Raw genomic sequence first — 16,944 nt, 5'->3', positions numbered from 1 at the left:
GTGATGGTGGTGATGGTGATGGTGGTGATGATGGTGGTGATAGTGGTGATGGCGGTGGTGATGGCGGTGGTGGCGGTGGTGGTGGTGGCAGTTGTGATGGCGGTGGTGGTGGTGATGACAGTGATGGTGGTGATGGTGGTGGTGGTGAGGGTGGTGATGGTGATGGTGGTGCTGGTGACAGTGGTGATGGTGGTGGTGGTGGTGGTGATGGTGGTGGTGGTGGTGATGGTGGTGGTGATGATGGTGCTGGTGACAGTGGTGATGGTGGTGGTGGTGGTGGTGATGATGATGATGGTACTGTAGGTGGCAGTGTTGTTGCTGGTAATTATGGTGGTGATGGTGATGGTGGTGGTGATGATGGTGGTGATGGTGGTGATGATGGTGGTGATAGTGGTGATGGCAATGGTGATGGTGGTGGTGGTGATGATAGTGATGATGGTATTGTAGGTGGCAGTGTTGTTGCTGGTAATTATGGTGGTGATGGTGGTGATGGTGATGGTGGTGATGGTGGTGATGGTGGTGATGGTGATGGTGGTGGTGATAGTGGTGATGGCGGTGGTGATGGCGGTGGTGGCGGTGGTGGTGATGGTGGTGATGGTGGTGATGGTGATGGTGGTGATGGTGGTGATGGTGATGGTGGTGGTGATAGTGGTGATGGCGGTGGTGATGGCGGTGGTGGCGGTGGTGGTGGTGGCAGTTGTGATGGCGGTGGTGGTGGTGATGACAGTGATGGTGGTGATGGTGGTGGTGGTGAGGGTGGTGATGGTGATGGTGATGGTGGTGCTGGTGACAGTGGTGATGGTGGTGGTGGTGGTGGTGATGGTGGTGGTGGTGGTGATGGTGGTGGTGATGATGGTGCTGGTGACAGTGGTGATGGTGGTGGTGGTGGTGGTGATGACGGTGGTGGTGATGATGGTGGGGGTGGTGATGATGGTGATGGTGATGGTGGTGGTGGTGGTGATGATGGTGCTGGTGACAGTGGTGCTGATGGTGCTGATGGTGGTGATGGTGGTGGTGGTGGTGATGATGGTGATGGTGATGGTGATGATAGTGATGGTGATGGTGGTGGTGGTGATGGTGGTGGTGACAGTGATGGTGGTGATGATAGTGATGATGATGGTAGTGGTGATGGCGATGGTGATGATAGTGATGATGGTGGTAGTGGTGGTGGTGATGATGGTGATGGTGATGGTGATGATAGTGATGATGGTGGTGATGATGGTGATGATAGTGATGATGGTGGTGGTGGTGATGGTGATGGTGGTGGTTATGGTGGTGGTGGTGGTGATGGTGATGGTGATGATGATGGTGGTGGTGATGGTGGTAGTGGTGGTAGAGATGGTGGTGGTGGTGATGGTGGTGGTGGTGGTGGTTGTGGTGATGGTGGTGGTGATGATGATGGTGGTGGTGATGGTGGTAGTGGTGGTAGAGATGGTGGTGGTGGTGATGGTGGTGGTGGTGGTTGTGGTGATGGTTGTGGTGGTGGTGATGGTGATGGTGATGGTGATGATGGTGGTGGTGGTGGTGGTGGTGACGGTGGTGTTGATGATGGTGATGATGATGGTGATGACAGTGATGATGGTGATGGTTGTGGTGGTGATGTCGATGGTGGTAATGGTGATGGTGATAGTACCAGCAGTTATGGTGGTGATGATGTTGATAATGGTGTTGAAAGTGATGGTGATGATGGTGGTGATGGTGATAATAGTGGTGGTATGATGGTAGTTAATGAAGTCATTTGCGACAGTGACCAGTAAGCAGACCCTGAGAACATTACCCTGTTCTCCTCTAACTCCTGACCTTTCTCTGGACCTGGCAGCCCCCCTGCAAGCCCTCTACCTAGAAGTGGTTCCTGTCATTGGCATCAACCAGGAGGTGAACCTCACAGCTGTGCTGTTGCCCCTGAACCCTAACCTCACTGTCTTCTACTGGTGGATCGGCCACAGCCTGCAGGTACACTGACCCACCCAGATCCCTCTCATCCCCTCATTCCCATCGGCTGCCTTCTGGGGTGGAGAGTGGGGTCAGGGCACTGCTCAAGATTACAGCAGACGCACAGCCCCACTCCTGGGGAGCAGAGGCAGCCACATACCAGTGTCCTTACTCAACTCCCCCTCTGAGCACTGCCCAGGGCCCAACTCTATCCATGTGTGGCAGACACAGGCAGGGATCAGTCCCTGCCTTTTCTGGGGGAAAGAGATGTTAACCGAGTACGTGACCCAAATTAGGATGCACAGGTGTCCAGGGAAGGGGCAGATAAGGTGTGCAAGAGCTCCAGGGAAGGGGAGTCCATTTCTAGTGGGGAGGTCATGGAGGGCGTCATGGAGGAAGAGTCACTAGGGCTGGATTAGACGTCAGAGGCCTCACCCATGGCCTCAATAAGCAGTGGGGAGCTACAGATAATCCTCGGGCAGGAGAGAGCCCAGATCAGAAAAGGGAGCAGGAGTCCCTAAGGGCCTTTGCAGGGCAAAATGCCCAACCTCAGGCTGAGGGACCTCGAGACCCACAGAGGGGCACCTGACATTTGTTCAGCAAACAGCCGCCCACACCCCCAAGCTGCAATGAGGCCCCAAACACCCAGGCCCCAGGGAGGTGAGGAGCTTCAGGCTCTACCTCTGTTTCCCTGAATGGGAAGGATCATGGAAGGGAGCCAGGCTCTGGGTTTGAGTCTCAGCTCAGCAACTTCCAGCCGTGGGCTTCGGGCTTCAGACACACCCTTCATCCCAGCCGTGGTCCTTCCTTCTCAAGGTGGGGTGGCCTTTCCTGTCTCTTAGGTAATGTCACCATCCAACCACGATGAATGTCCTGTACCTTCAAAGCATGTCTGTCCCCCAAGCTGGGGCTGAAGGAACCTCAGTTTACCCAGAGCCTCCACAGCCAATGTGAAAATCAATGGGGAGGGGATCAGGGCTATGAGGCCCCAGCCTGGCAGCCACCTTGGGCCTCCTACAGTGTCCATGGGGGGAGCCATCAGGATGGCAGGGGGTGCCAGGAGACCTGGGCCCTGCCATGGTGACAGAGCAGGCCCCTGTGTTCACTCAGCCCTGGGGTGTCTCGGTGGGGGCTGCCCCTTGGTGCTGCCCCTGAGCACCCCCTATGAGGGGTCCATTTCTGATGGGTGATCTCAGTGAGGCTCTGGACAGCAGGTTGCAGGGGCCAGTGCCCCCTGTCCTGCCACCCCTTCTGTGTGGGACCCCTGACCCCTGCTTGTGCCCCTGTAGCCTCTCCTGTCCCTGGACAACTCTGTGACGACGCGGTTCATGGACACGGGGGATGTACGGGTGACGGTGCAGGCAGCCTGTGGGAGCTCGGTGCTGCAAGACTCCAAGGTGGTCCGTGTGCTGGGTGAGCACCCGGGGCCCCAGCGGCACTCCCTGTCCATGAGAGCCAGGCAGTGTGGGGCATGGGCTCGAGTCCTGGCCCCCCGGGGTCGGGGAAAGGGAAGTTAGGCAAAAATAGAGCTAGCACATGGCTCTCTGGCCATCGAAGTCTCCCAGCCTCGCAGCCTCCCTTTCCTGATGTCTAAAATAAAATATAACAGTTCCCTGGATTACTTATAGCTCAGCCAACACAAAAGTGAGTACGTGGTTAAGTCATTTGTCTACCCCACACAGCAAAAACCCAAACCACGATGGAACTCAGAGTTCCAGCTCAGCCTGACTCCCAGGCTATCTCCACACTGCCCACTGCTCAGCCATGGAGAGTCACTTAATTATATTTCAAAGCAAGAAGACTTTGTTGAGAGGCCTATTCTGAATCTGTGTCCTCATTTGTCTGGCTCATTGGAGCTCTGAGCCACTCGTGGGGGACTTTTACAATAATGATCAACCATGAGGATAAGAGAGAGAGAGATGCTGCCTGCATCATCATCATGCCAATAAAACCTCATTTTGCTTTAAGAACAGCTCCCATGGATGTGGCATTCAGTTAAATGCTCCATGGGAACCAGTCTGCAGAGAGTGAGAGAGGTTGGGCCACCCACGTGCCCCTTCACAGCCTATAGGAGCCTCTCTTAGCCATTCCTTCATTCACACCCATGCCTGCACCAGGCACAGAGGCAGGCGAGATCTGAAAAAGTTATCTCCACTGCAAGCCTCCTCCTTTTGTGCAGATAAGAAAGCTGAAGCTGGAGAGGTAAACAGAAAACTGCGGTTTTTCCACTCTCCCTGCTCATGGCTCTAGAACAGGGCTAGGAGCCAGGAGCCTGAGAAAAGTGAGAGGAAGAGAAGATGGGCCTCTGCATCAGAGGACTTGTATTCTGGTGGGGGGACCAGTCTAGCCAAATCTACAGATCAGTGGGGACAAGAGGCCAACCTCATGGGGTATGTACCGCCTCACAAGTTGGTGGAGCAAAGCTGATAGAGGGCCTTACCCAGCCCCCTGGGAGCAGCCCACAAACCTTTGGCATACAAAGAGGGATCCTGTTTTCCAAGTCAGAATCAGGGTTACTGTCTGACCAGCTTGAGAAGCTTACGGGAACAGGGGCCTGGGGGATCTCAGGCCCTCCAGGGCATGGGGCCGCCCTCCCCGGAGGAACCAAGATAGGCTCCGGACTGATCAGCGCCTCCATCTCTGCCTCTTTCCAGATGACTTTCAGGTCGTGCCTCTGCAGTTTTCCAAAGACCTGGATGCGTACAACCCCAACGTGCCCGAGTGGAGGGAAGACGTCGGCCTGGTGGTCAGCCGGCTCCTTGCTAAGGTGCCCAGCTCACTAGGGGGGCTCCAGTTGCTGGAGGAGCTCGCCGACACTGGGACTGCCAGCGGCAGGGTGGGCAAGTGCTGCCCTTGACCACAGCTGCTCTAGCGCATCCACTGAGCACTGGCTGTTTGCACAAGACACAGTCACTGACCTCCAATAATTTAGATCTTCTGAAAGCTGCTGTAATCATTTGCTAAAGTTCTCTTCTGGATCAGACACTGGGGACAACTGCTGCCCTCAGAAGCACACAGAAAGCAGACGGGCAGTGCATCAGGGTGGCTGGGGGACAACCCCAACTCCTGGTTCCCCAGCGAGAGAAGGACCAGTCCCTAAGCCATCATGGGCAGAGCCTCACTCCATGCTTCTTATCAGCTCATTAATAATGGTGGGAATATTGTCTGGGGCATTGAAGGATATGTAGGAGCTTGCCAGGTGGAGGTATGGGGGTAGAACTTGCAGGATGCAGTGGGACACATATGCAGAGCCTTGTGGTTTGAGAGACTTGCAGTTGGATATGACCATGGACAGGCTTGGGGTGTGGGGGAGTAGAGGGACAGGGGGCAGCAGAGCCAGGCTATGGTGGCTTGGAATGCTATGTGAAGGAGCCTTGATGCCCCCTGGTGTCTGGAAATTAGCCAGGGAAAGACATGCCCACCCTGGCCACAGAGTGAGGAGTGAACTGGAGGGGGCAGGCCTAGGAGAGAGGAGACTGAGGAGAGAGGAGGCTGGTGGGGAGGGAAGGGGCTGTGGGACATGGAGAGCTGGTGGCAGAGGCAGTACAGGTACAGTAGGATTTGGGGCCATCCCCATGGACAGATGACCAGAACTCAGGCCAAGTTGAGAAAGAGGGTGTTCCTAGGGTCCCTGGCATGGGACAAGGGACAAGGAAGCCAGGACAAGCACAGTGTTTGTCTGTCTGGCAGGAGACCAGTGTCCCCGAAGAGCTGCTGGTGACCGTGGTAAAGCCGGGGCTGCCCACCTTGGCCGACCTGTACGTGCTACTGCCCCCTCCCAGGCCCACCAGGAAGAGGAGCCTCACAAGTGACAAGGTACCAGCTGTGGCCCCCAGCCTTGGGCTCTGGGACCCTCCCCGCCCAGCCACACTTGGGGGTCAAGTGTGTTGGGGGAACTCAGGCTAGCTGCCACCCACAGGGTCCCCAAATTCAGAAGCCTCAGGGCTTATTTCTCTCCACGCCACAGTCCAAGGCAGGGCAGCTGGCCCTCCTCCCCTTGCAGGGACATTGTCCGGGCCTCACCTGGCCTCCTGTTACCATGGCAGGGGAAGGAGAGAGGGAGGAGGCCCGGAGCTAAAGCACCTCCGCAGGGACAGACGTACAGAACTTACTCTCCGGTTTCACTGGCTGCAACGCAACCCTAACACAACTGCAAGGGCTGCTGGGAAATGGAGACAAGACCTTGGGAGAGGACACCTGGGGAACCGATTCAGGACAGAGCAGACACCAGATACGCCCACTTACAACATGCCTTTATTGCCCAGGAGAGCTTCCCAAAGGCAGTCCTCCTGGAGGGAATGGCCTCCTACCTGTCAGACAAGGTTGGGGACTCAAGGTGGACGAGAGCTACCGCACACCCCCTGGAGGGGCTGCAGACAAAGACACCGATAGTGAGAAGTCCACGGTGAGGGCACGGAGAAATCAGAGCCCTCGTACGTGGCTGGTGGAAAGGTAAAATGGTGCAGGCACTTTGGCAGCCTGGCAGTTCCTCAAAAGGTCAGACCCAGCAATCCCAGCTCTAGTTACATATACCAGTGTATTAGCCAGGGTTCTCTACAGAAACAGAACCAACAGGACAGATCTGTAAATAGGAGATTTATAAAGGAGTCCCATGCAACCGTGGGAATGGAAGAGTCCAAAATCCGCAGGGCAGGCTGTGAAGCTGGCGGTTCCAGTGAAGTGTCTGGATGAACGCCACAGGAGAGGCTCACTGGCTGAGGAAGCAGTGAAAAGGTCTCTCTTTTCCCTTAAAGGTCTTCAACTGATTGGATTATCAAAAACCACAGCAATGCTGGCAAAGCTGGCACAATGCTGGCATCGTTCGCAGCAGCCCTTCCTGGGCACGGGGCCGAGGCACGTCCTCACAGCAACCCAGCAAAGCGGAAGTATCCTCCGGCCACGCGCTGAAAAGGGGCAGAACCGGGAGTCTTCCCTGAATGCTCCAAAGCCTGGGTTCTGGCCCCTGGCCCACGCTGCCTGGGGGACTTCCTGGTCAGGATTGTGGGTTCAACTGTGTATCCCAAAAAGAGATGCCGAGTCCTAATCCCTGGTACCTGGGAATGGAAGCTTATTTGGAAGTAGGGCCTTTGTGGATGGAAGCAATCACATCAAGATTTAGGGTGGGTCCTGGTGCTCGCGTGGCTCAGTGGTAGAAGGCTCGCCTGCCACGCGGGAGGCCCAGGGTTCGATTCCCGGCCCATGCACCAAAAAACAGCCAAAAAATAAAAATAGACTTAAGGTGAGCCCAAAATCCAATGGCTGCTATCCTCCCAAGGGGAGGACCTCTGAGTGCAGACACACAGAGAAGGACACGTGACAGTGGGGACAGAGGCTGGGGGATGCGGCACCAAGGACAGCCGGGAAACACAGGAAGCTGGAAGAGGCCGGCGGGGACCCTCTGGAGCCCCCAGAGGGAGCGCAACCCTCCCACATTTGATCCAGACCTCTGGCCTCCAGAGCTGTGAGAGGAGACATTTCTGTCGTTCGAAGCCCCCCATTTGTGGTGCTCCTTGACACAGAGCTTGTTCACCAGGAGAGGAGCCGGGCTGCAGGTGAAATCGCCCCGTCACTGCCACGTCCTGGCATCGTGCCCAGGGGAGTGGAGCCTCTTCCCCATACATTCCTTCCCCAGTCTGCGCAGGGAAGATGCCTGAGCCGACAGGCCGCTGGCCCGGGTCTGAGTGCCGGCAGTGTGGCCCCTGGGAAAACTGCAAAGGACCTGGGTATTTGGGGGCCACAGCCACACTGCTACAGATAGCAGGGACAGATGGAGGAAGGCCATGTTCCTTCCGAAGACCCAGGAGTGGGAGGCTGGGATTGAGCCCCAGTGCACTCCCCATCACAGCCCCAGGAGGTTCTGGGGTCAGCCCAGTGGAACCCAGCAACACAGGACATGGGTCAGCAAGAGGGCATGGTCACCAGGCCTGACAGCTGAGAGGTGCCTGAGGCTTGGGGAAGCAGAGGGGCGAGAGGAGCCAAAGGGAGCGCAGAGCACACTGGGCACTGGGCACCAGGCAGGCACCCAGTGTGTCCACCACACGGGTGCTGGAGGAGGGCACCCCAGATTGGACTGCCTCCTGCCTAGCCTCAGTCGCTCCCCAACCTCACCCCACGATCTGGTCCCTCAACTCCTGTGAATTCCCCTCGCTCGTGTGTGGGTTCCCCCCACTGGGTCACCTGTCCCATGCCCAACTTGTCTTGGTCTTCTGCCTCCAGGAAGCCTTCCCTGACCACCTGCAGGGTCAGGCTGGTGCTACCCCCAAGCTCTGCCACACTGTCTGATTCATGTCTGTTTCCAAGTAAGACCAGGGCCCCTGGAGGGTAGAGCCCACCCACTCCACCCTGGGCTGATGGGTTATTATTCCCTGTCCACAGATGGGAAAACTGAGGCCTAGAGAGGAGCCCTCCCACAGCCCCCTGGCTGCAGGGGATGCTTCCTCACTGCCTTCCTTCCCCCATGCCCCCCTCCCCCATGCTTCCAGAGGCTCACGGCCATCAAGCAGGTGCTGAAAGCACAGAAAATCAGCTTCTTCCTGCGGGGCGGCATCCGCGTCCTAGTGACCCTAAGGGACTCCGACACGGGTAAGAGGCCGGCCTGGGTCCCCCGGCATGGTGGGGCGCATGGCCTCAGGAAGACGGGCCCTTTCCCAGCTGCCCGCCCCTCCTGGCTGGGCCCCCACCCGGGTAAAACTCACCTCGCCCCTACAGCAGGGACCCAAGGGCCACATGTAGGGTCCCAGGCGAGCCTCTGTCCCCCCTACCCCACCCTGGCTGTCCTCTCACGTCACGGCGCCCTCTTCCCTCAGGGGCAAAGAAGCCATCAGGAAGCCTGGTGGGTTCACCCACGCGAGCACACGGGGCGGGCGTGTCTTCCACTTTCCAGAAGGAAGGGCCCCCACTCAGCCTCCAGGCCCTTCCTGGCATATAAAACAACCCTACCCCCCAAGGCCACACGGCGTGACCTCCTTGGTCCTCTACTGTCCCCACCCCCAACCCTTTCCAGGCCACACCAGGGAAAACCGGGCCAGGCCAGGTGCAGCACCCTATGTCCCGGGAGGCCGGGCTGGGATGCCAGACCTGCGGGGCAGGGCGGGGTGGAGGCGGGGCCAGGACAGGGTGGGGCGGGGCCAGGGCGGGGTGGGGCAGGGCCAAGGGGAGGCCCTGGCGGGACCAGAGCGTGGTGCGGGGGAGGGTCGGGCGGGGCCAAGTCAGGGGCGGGGCCAGAACGAGGATGGGGCTGGGCCAGGGAGAGGGTGGGGCGGGGCCAGAGTCGGACAGGGCCAATGGGAGTCCAGGGCAGGACGAGGTCGCGGGGCAAGGGAGGGCGGGGCAGGGGAGGGACCAGGGGGGGCAGGGGCGGGAGGAGGATGCAGTGAGGGGAGGGCCAGGTGAGGACAGCGGTGAGGACGGGGTGAGGACAGGGTTGAGGCCCGGGTGAGGACCTGAGCGGGGCCGGCTGGGGTGCAGCACCCCCGTGGACCCCGCGGTGGGTCCGCTAAGCTGCAGCTTTACTCGCAGGAGCTCGAAGCCTGGGAGGAGGCAGCGGCCACTGGGCGGTCGTCTTCCTGTTTGTCGTTGGGCTCTTCGCCGTGGGAGCATTCATCCTCTACAAGTTTAAAAGGCAAGCCGCCCTGCTTCCTTGCCACAGGGCTGTGACCGCGGGGCAGCCGGGCAGCGCCAGACGGGAGACCTTCTAGACTTCCAGGAGGTGGTGACTCGAGGCCAGGGCCCCCAGGGTGGTGGAGCAGGTGCCACAGCACTGGTCTGGCCCTCCCTGGTGCTGCGTGGCTCGCAGGTCCCGAGGCCCCAACCCAGCCAGCTTCCCCCACGGCAACTCCCTGACTCTGCACAGGTGTCCAACCACCGTCTCCGTCAGCCCCACCCACTTGGAGGGAGCACATTTTATAGATGAGAAAGCCAGGCTCAGAAAGGTTGAGGGACTTGCCCAAGGTCACACAGCTGGTGGGCAGAGGAGCTGGGATCTGGCCCAGGGCTGGTCCTCGTGGTCCTGGGCCTGCTTCCTCAGCCCCTCAGTCACTATGAGCTGGAGTTACCACCTGCCCAGGGAGGATTCTGAGGAGGGGTGTGTTGGGGTGCCCTGGGGGGAGGGGGCAGGAGTGAGCTGGTCCTGAGGCTGATATGGGGGAACACTGCAAGCTCCCAACCTAGGCCTGTCCCCTCATCTCTAAAATGGCCTTGATAACTACCCTGCCAGCCCCCCCACCCTGGGATTCATCCAGACTGCCCTGGAGTGGTCTGAATTTCCTTGGATTCTGGATCTGGGAATGAGCAAAATGACCACAAAGTGTCATCGAACTTGAGTCCTTCAAAACACAGCTGCCAGAGGTGACCCATTTCTCTTCCCCCTTCAGCTGGGTCCACTCAGTGGCCTCGAGAGGGTCTGACGGCTGGGCCAGCTGAGAGGAGTGTCTGACGGTAAAGCTCATCCTTTCCTCCAGCTTGTTCTAAGCCAAAGGGCTCCCATCTCTAAGCCATACCCCCACCTCCTCAGGCTCTGCTCCCCCACCCCCTCCTGAGGATCCCTCCCCACCTGTCTCTTATCCACTGCTGGCCTTTCAAGCAGCAGATATGTGCACGCTCCTGCTCCCGGAGGCCCGCGGGGTGCTGATGAGGCAGGCTGGGGAGCTGGGTTCTGGCTGGAAGCTGTTTTCAGCTGTTCCAAACCTGCCTGGATATTCAGTTCCAGCTAACGGCAGCCCCAGACATGGGCATTCTCACCCCCAATCCCAGAGGCTTAGCCAGTCAGGGAACACAGGGACCCAGCTCTGAGATCTGTAGCAGGGAGACCTGAGATCATCTTGAGAATCAAGGAGGGCTACCCTGAGATGGGGATTTCTGAATGGAGATCCTGCAGGACATGTAGGAGTTTGCTGAGCAATGATAGTGGCACAGAGTCCGGGCTGTGGCCTTTCCCGATTTGCAAACTTACAGAGGGACTCACTTCCAAACAGGTATACCCACATGTCCCACAGGCACCCCGATTTCAAATTGCACTCAGCCCCCTCATCCCAAAGGCCCCTCCTGAGTGAAAGGCATGGGCCTCTGCCAGGAGCTCATCCTTCCATCTGCTGCCCCAACAGCCCCTGATCATTGCTTGACCTCCACAGTCACCCTGGAAGCAGGGATTCGTCACATGAGGAGGTGGCAGAGGTGGCATCTGGCCCAAGGATTTCTGATCCCGAAGCTGGGGCCTCTCCACTACCCTGAAAAGAAAACTCCAGGGGCTGCAAATCTGGGTGCTGGCTCTCAGCACTGAACTTCCAGGGAGGACGGAAGGCATCCCCTCACCTGCCCCCTGACTCCCCACAAGCTCACGGCCCTTTGGAAAGACAGGGCTGCCATCCTTTGCCTCCCACAGGCATCTCAGGGTAGCCTTCGGATGGGCAAGTCTGGGTTTCTTCTTGTCTGCTGGGGAGCTGCTGACTCGGCGTAGGGGTCCTGGTGATTTCCATCCGAGGGCCTGTTCTCCGCAGCCACACTCTGCCAGCCGCCCCGTCCCTGCCCCTGCCCGGCGCTGGGCACGGCTGCACACACTGGGGCCGTGGGTCCCCACACACGGGCGTTCTTCCCACAACCCCAGAGGCTTAGCCGGCTGGGGAACACAGGGGCCTCCCCGGGAGAGGCTTCTCTTCCTCCTCCCCACCCCAATATCTCCTGCCCCATCTTCTCTCTGTTAATGCCGGAAAAGGTGCCATGAAGACGGGACTGCCTGATGTGGGCACTGATAAGAGCCCCAGCCAGTGCCCGCGAAGCGGGTGCCTCGTCCCGGGGCAGGAGGAGCTTGAACATGGATGGGGCGGGGGGGCAGGTCCGAAAGTCTGAGGCCACGAGCACTGCAGGGACCCCAAAACCCCCTGCAAAGGAGACCAACCACCGGGCCCCTCCTCAGACCAGCCTGGGGCCACACGACACAAGGCACATAGAGCCCACGTGGCAGGAAACAGTCCTGGGTGGGGGCTGGTCCCCGACCCAAAACAGGCGGGGAGCGATGGGTGGCAGGGACAGAGTTCTGGTCTCTCTCTGCATTTCTTCCCCATGCGTCCGACCCCCTGAGGACCGTGTGATGGGGCCACAAATTACCTCACGTTTATGGCACGTTGTGTGCACAGTTCTGCAGGGACCTGCCCCACCTGTCACCCAGACCCTGTGCCAGCCCCACCCCTGCACACACATGGGTACTTGCACGCTTGCAGATGGCATGCCCACCTTCCCACTCACACGCAGAGGCCCCACTCACGGACACGCCTCCCGGGGCTGTCATCGGGAGTGTGCAAAGGAAGGGTGGTTTCCCTTTCCAACTGGAAACATGTTCCCCTCACGTCCAAGGGGCATCTGCACGCTCAGATGGAACCACGGATGTTCTTTCATTCATTGTTCCCACCATCCATTCACCCACAAAGCCCTGCCGGGGGAGGTCCCGAGAGCCTCCCCTGAGGTGAGGCCAGGCCAGGCCACGGAGATGCGATGGGACATGGCCGTGCCCCCACCCCATGGTGCTGGCAGCTGCCAGGAGAGGCGGTAGGCAAAGGGGTGGGAGCCCACACTGAGCAGAGGGGCCCGGCGTGGCACGAGGAGACACTGGTCTCCAGCCCCGGGATCCTTGAGGCCCCAAGACGGGACATCGGAGCCACCAAGGTGGGGACGGGAGGGGACGCTGCGGGGAGAGGGTCAGCATGGCCTGGAGGCAAGGAGCAGGCTGGCGGACCGGGGGCTGGATTGTGCAGCTGGGACAGGGTGGGGGCTGGTCTGGAGGGCAAAGGAGGGTGGGGTTTTGTGGATTTCTTTAGGTAACCCACGTTTGGGGCAGACCTAGGATTGAGGCCTTCCCTCTGGATGCAAACTGCATGTCCCTGAGGCCTCCGGAGGGACAGGTCCCCTTGGCAGCTGGTGAGGGTAAGGGGCACAAGAAGGCAAAGACTGGCAGCCCTGTTCACGCCAGCCCATAGCCCTCCCTGACGCCCCAGTCCCAGGTCCTGGGCCACGTCTTCAGTCTTGGGTTGAGGAAAGGCCGCGGTTGGTGCAGTGTCCTGAGCTGCCCATCAAGGAGCTGGCAGGCCCCCCGCCGCGCTCCAGGCGCCCTCAAGCAGAAGCCCAGGTTGGGAGGCGCCTCTGGAAGCCACGGACCCTCCGTCCCCAGCCTCCAGGCCAGAGTGAGCAGGGGAGGCTGCTTGGAGGAGGTGGGGAGCACTTTGCGTGGAGCCCCAATGGTGCCACAAAGCAGGGACAGGTGTAAGTGGCTGGTGGGGACCAGGCACGCTCAAGCTTATTTTCTCCTTCCTTTGGGCCTTTGGGGCGGGAAATTGCCATGGAAACAGCAGGTACACAGGTAGGGTGAGTTGCTCCACCAGGGCGCAGGGTGCCCACGACAGGAGAGCAGAGCTGGCTGCAGCCATGGCCAAGAGGGGACCCCTTCACCCCCGGAGTCCTGGGGCGCCGGGCTGTGGGCTGGGCTGCAGCAATAAGCATCATGGGAGCTCAGGCTCGCCACAAAGCTGAATTTCTGGTTCGATTTACCTGTCATCAGATGTTGGCAGGGGTGTGGCCCTTGTGGTCACTCGGAGACCTAGCCTGGTGGCAGGGCTGTTTCAAGCATGGCAGGCACCCTGTCGAAGGTGCTGCCAATGCTCCAGCCGGGAGCTGATGCTCGTCAGCTTTGGTCACCACTCTTGGCCACAGCTAGTCACAGACGCCCAACCCCAACTCCCCAGGACTGAATGTGCCTCCTGCCAATCTAAGTCCATCCAAATGTGTCCAGACAACCGGGCAGGTTTGGTAAATAGCATCTTGGAAAGTCCTGTTCTCCCACTGTGTCGCAGCACCATCTCTGCTCTGGGGACAAGGGTCCCTCTGGCTGTGGTTTGGACTAAGTAGGGTGTTGGCCATGAAGGAATCTGCCTGGGGGTGGGTCCTGAGCCCAGTCCCAGCTGAGGCAGAGGGGCCTGGGCCTCCCTCTCCCCTTCCTCTGGCCTGGGGTGGGGCTCAGCAGACATGAGTCACAGGGAATGGGTGTTTACACCCCCCCCCCAGGTACAGGTGGTCACACTTGCAAAACTGTCCAGTAATAGGGATACAGAAGAGAATAGGGCATCCTGTCCTTGCAGCATACCTTCAGTCCAGTTATCAGAAGAAACAGACGGACAGACAACGAGCACCCAGTGTGCTGGTGCAGAGGGAAAGCCAGGCGGGAGGGCTTCCTGGAGGAAGTGGCTTTGCGCAGAGACGGGGTATTGGAAGCAAGACTCAGAGGTCGGGGCTAGAAGCCTGGCTTGCTGCACTCACTTCTGGGTGGTTGGGGGCCAGCCAAGGGGTTTAGGGGGCTGGCAGAAGTCGCCCCGAGCTGAGTGGAGCCCCTGCCCTTGCCCAGCAGGAAACGCCCCGGCAGGACGGTGTACGCGCAGATGCACAACGAGAAGGAGCAGGAGATGACGAGCCCCGTAAGCCACGGCGAGGACGTCCAGAGCGTCATCCAGGGTGAGGAGTTTATAGATGATGACGAGCTCGACTCGCAGACTCTAGGTAACGCCCGCCACGAAAACCCACCTCCTCCCTCCTGTCAGCCCCCGCCCTGGCCGCCCCAGCCAGCAGAGCCCAAGGACACAGGGCCAGGCAGGGTCACTCGGGGCCAGCTGTGTCCCCTCCGAAGTGGCCCCTCCTATGAGGTGTCATGCAGACCTGCCAGGGCTGCCGCGAGGATTAAGGCAGGGTGTGTGCAGAAGCTGCCGGCACCCTGCATGAGCGCGACTCGGGCCCAAAGTGCACCCACGGTGGGTGGGGACGGACAGGAGAGAGGGCTGGTTTCCACGGGGAAGCCTCACTTGGCCTCAGGATGTTGGGGATCTTCTCCCCACCCCTAGACACCTCCTGAACCCTCCCAGCCTTCCTGTTGACTAGAAAGGTGACTCAGTAAGCACCGTTCACATGGATCCAGCCACTGTGCACACCGCACTTTATAGTTTACAAGTATTTTCATCAGACTGGGTCCCACAGGGAGGGTGTCAGTCAGCTATGGCTGTGTAACAAGCACCCCCTCAGTAGTGCGAGCAGCCCCATGGCTGATTGCTGGGGTCTGTCCCAGTCCTGGGGTTGACTGGGCGCAGCCAGGTGGTCTCTCTGTGGTTGCAGTTGGTGGCTGGGCCTGGAAGCAGCACGAAGGCTTCCATGTCTGCCAGTGAATGTGAGCGCTCAGCCGAAGCTTCCACAAGGCTCTCAGGCAGAACACGGGGGCTGGGGCTCCCTGGAGGCACGGTAGCTGTGCTCCCCAAGCAAGTAGAGAGATGGGGGCCATGTGACCCAGCCCTGGAGGCCCTGCCCTGCCGATCAAGGCCATTCTCAGATGGAACCTGAGGTCCAGAAAGGTTACTCAGCTCCCCAAAGTCACTCAGCTAACGGAAGGTACAGCCAGGTTCAGATTTAACTCTGTGGCTCTAAAGCCCACGTGTCCTTCCCCACCACTACAGGCCCCCAAAGCTCTGGGGCGAGAGCCCTGTGCACCCCCAAAGACCCCTCCATTTGGCCTGCGACACGGCCGACACGTGGGCACATCCCCTTCCCAGGGCAGAAGATGCTTAGAGAACATCAGGTCTTGGGGCTTCATGCAGCTCCCCATGCAGTCCGGCCCCCAGCTGCAGGTGGGACATGTCACCTTCCCATGTTACAGAGGCCACCGAGGCCCAGGGCTTCCCACGAAGGAAGTGGGTGTGTCCAGAAGACAAGCCCCTAGCTGTCCCGCCTCTGACAGTCATCTGCTTTCACACCCCTCCATCCCCCAAGAAGGAGAGCCTAGACATAATCATGGGAATCATGGGTTATTTTAGCTGAGCCCTTGGTCTATGGCAGGCACTGCCCAAGGCTGCAGCAGCACATCCTCTGTGAAATCCCGAGCACAGACCCTGCAGGAGCACTGTCAGCGTCCCCACTGCACAGATGGCAAAATTGAGGCCCAGTGAGGCTGCTGGGGTCTGGCCAGCTCGGGCCCCAGGCTCAGGACCCCCTGCCGCCCTGCTCTACCACTTGGAGCCATCAGCGCCCTCCTGGGATTTGCTGACGGGGGGGGGGGGGGGGGGGGTGCTTGCCTGCAGCTCTTCTATGTCCAGGGCCCCTCCCAGCCTGCCCGTCTCTGTCCCCTCTGTCCCTCGTGACCTGGCCCACCCCGGCCTCCAGACTAACGTCTTGTTTCTGACTGTGGCCCTGCCTCCTGCTCTCTTGTGCACTCCTCCTTGGGCCTCGTCAGGCCCCGCAGGGACCCTAGGCTGGCTGGGGCGCAGCCCGAGCCCCTCCTGCGTCCCCTTGCTGCCGAGGCCCAGCCCGGCCCCCTTGCAGGTCAGTGGGTGCGGTGGCGGCAGAGGCCCCACTTCTGGAGGCCCCTCCGGGGTCCACTGCTTGAGCCGGCATGGGTGCACCCATTCCTCAGCCACCACCTAGGGAATGGACGCCCCACCCCTCACCTCACCCCCCACCCCCCCCCACCCCACGAGCAGACCCCAGATCCCGCCTGGCCGGGGGGACTGCGGAATGCCCCCCGACGCTGGCCTGATGGCCGCGCCCCCCGCATGCCCCTCTGCCTCCCTCTCCCCGCCAGGCTGCGGTGCGTGCTAGCCGGCCGGCGTCGCTCTGTCTCCTAGGAAACCACTCGGGCGTGGTCCTGGGCGTCGCCTCCCGCGAGATGCACGGCTACCTGGTGAGCTGAGCGCCCGCGCTCCCGGCGGCTCATCCCCAGCGTGGCGGGCGCAGACCCGCACATCGGCGGCCCGCGACCAGCTGCCCCGCGCCGGGCGACAGACACCCCTTCCTCTGTTCCGAGCTCACGCCCAGGCCCCCGGACCTGGCGCCGCCGCTGCCTGTGGCTTCTCGGCCGCCCTGGGGACCCCGACTGCCGGTCCTGGGGCCGGCCCCACCCTGGGGACTGGGTTGGGGGGGGTGAGCGGGTGAGCTGCAGGGGAGGACCCCCGACTGGCTTCTTCCTTGTAGCCCCCTCCCCCGCAGGGAAGGCAG

General features: G+C 60.2%; 1 protein-coding gene across 1 annotated transcript in view; it reads left to right on the top strand.

Annotated features, from left to right (window-relative positions):
- The window catches only part of SORCS2 (sortilin related VPS10 domain containing receptor 2), a 539,078-nt gene extending 522,439 nt beyond the window's left edge, over positions 1-16,639 (top strand). The window contains exons 20-27 of the mRNA XM_077136335.1: positions 1,820-1,953; positions 3,222-3,345; positions 4,587-4,699; positions 5,623-5,748; positions 8,415-8,514; positions 9,451-9,553; positions 14,321-14,424; positions 16,575-16,639. Coding sequence (XP_076992450.1) covers positions 1,820-1,953; positions 3,222-3,345; positions 4,587-4,699; positions 5,623-5,748; positions 8,415-8,514; positions 9,451-9,553; positions 14,321-14,424; positions 16,575-16,639 — 869 coding nt within the window. The remainder of the gene's footprint in view (positions 1-1,819; positions 1,954-3,221; positions 3,346-4,586; positions 4,700-5,622; positions 5,749-8,414; positions 8,515-9,450; positions 9,554-14,320; positions 14,425-16,574) is intronic.
- Positions 16,640-16,944: the final 305 nt, after the last annotated feature.

The sequence above is a fragment of the Tamandua tetradactyla genome, chromosome 19 (assembly GCF_023851605.1).
Source record: "Tamandua tetradactyla isolate mTamTet1 chromosome 19, mTamTet1.pri, whole genome shotgun sequence".
In the NCBI taxonomy this organism is placed as follows: Eukaryota; Metazoa; Chordata; class Mammalia; order Pilosa; family Myrmecophagidae; genus Tamandua; species Tamandua tetradactyla.
Note: the sequence above shows the minus strand (reverse complement) of the source record. Positions and strands in the feature narration are given on the sequence as shown.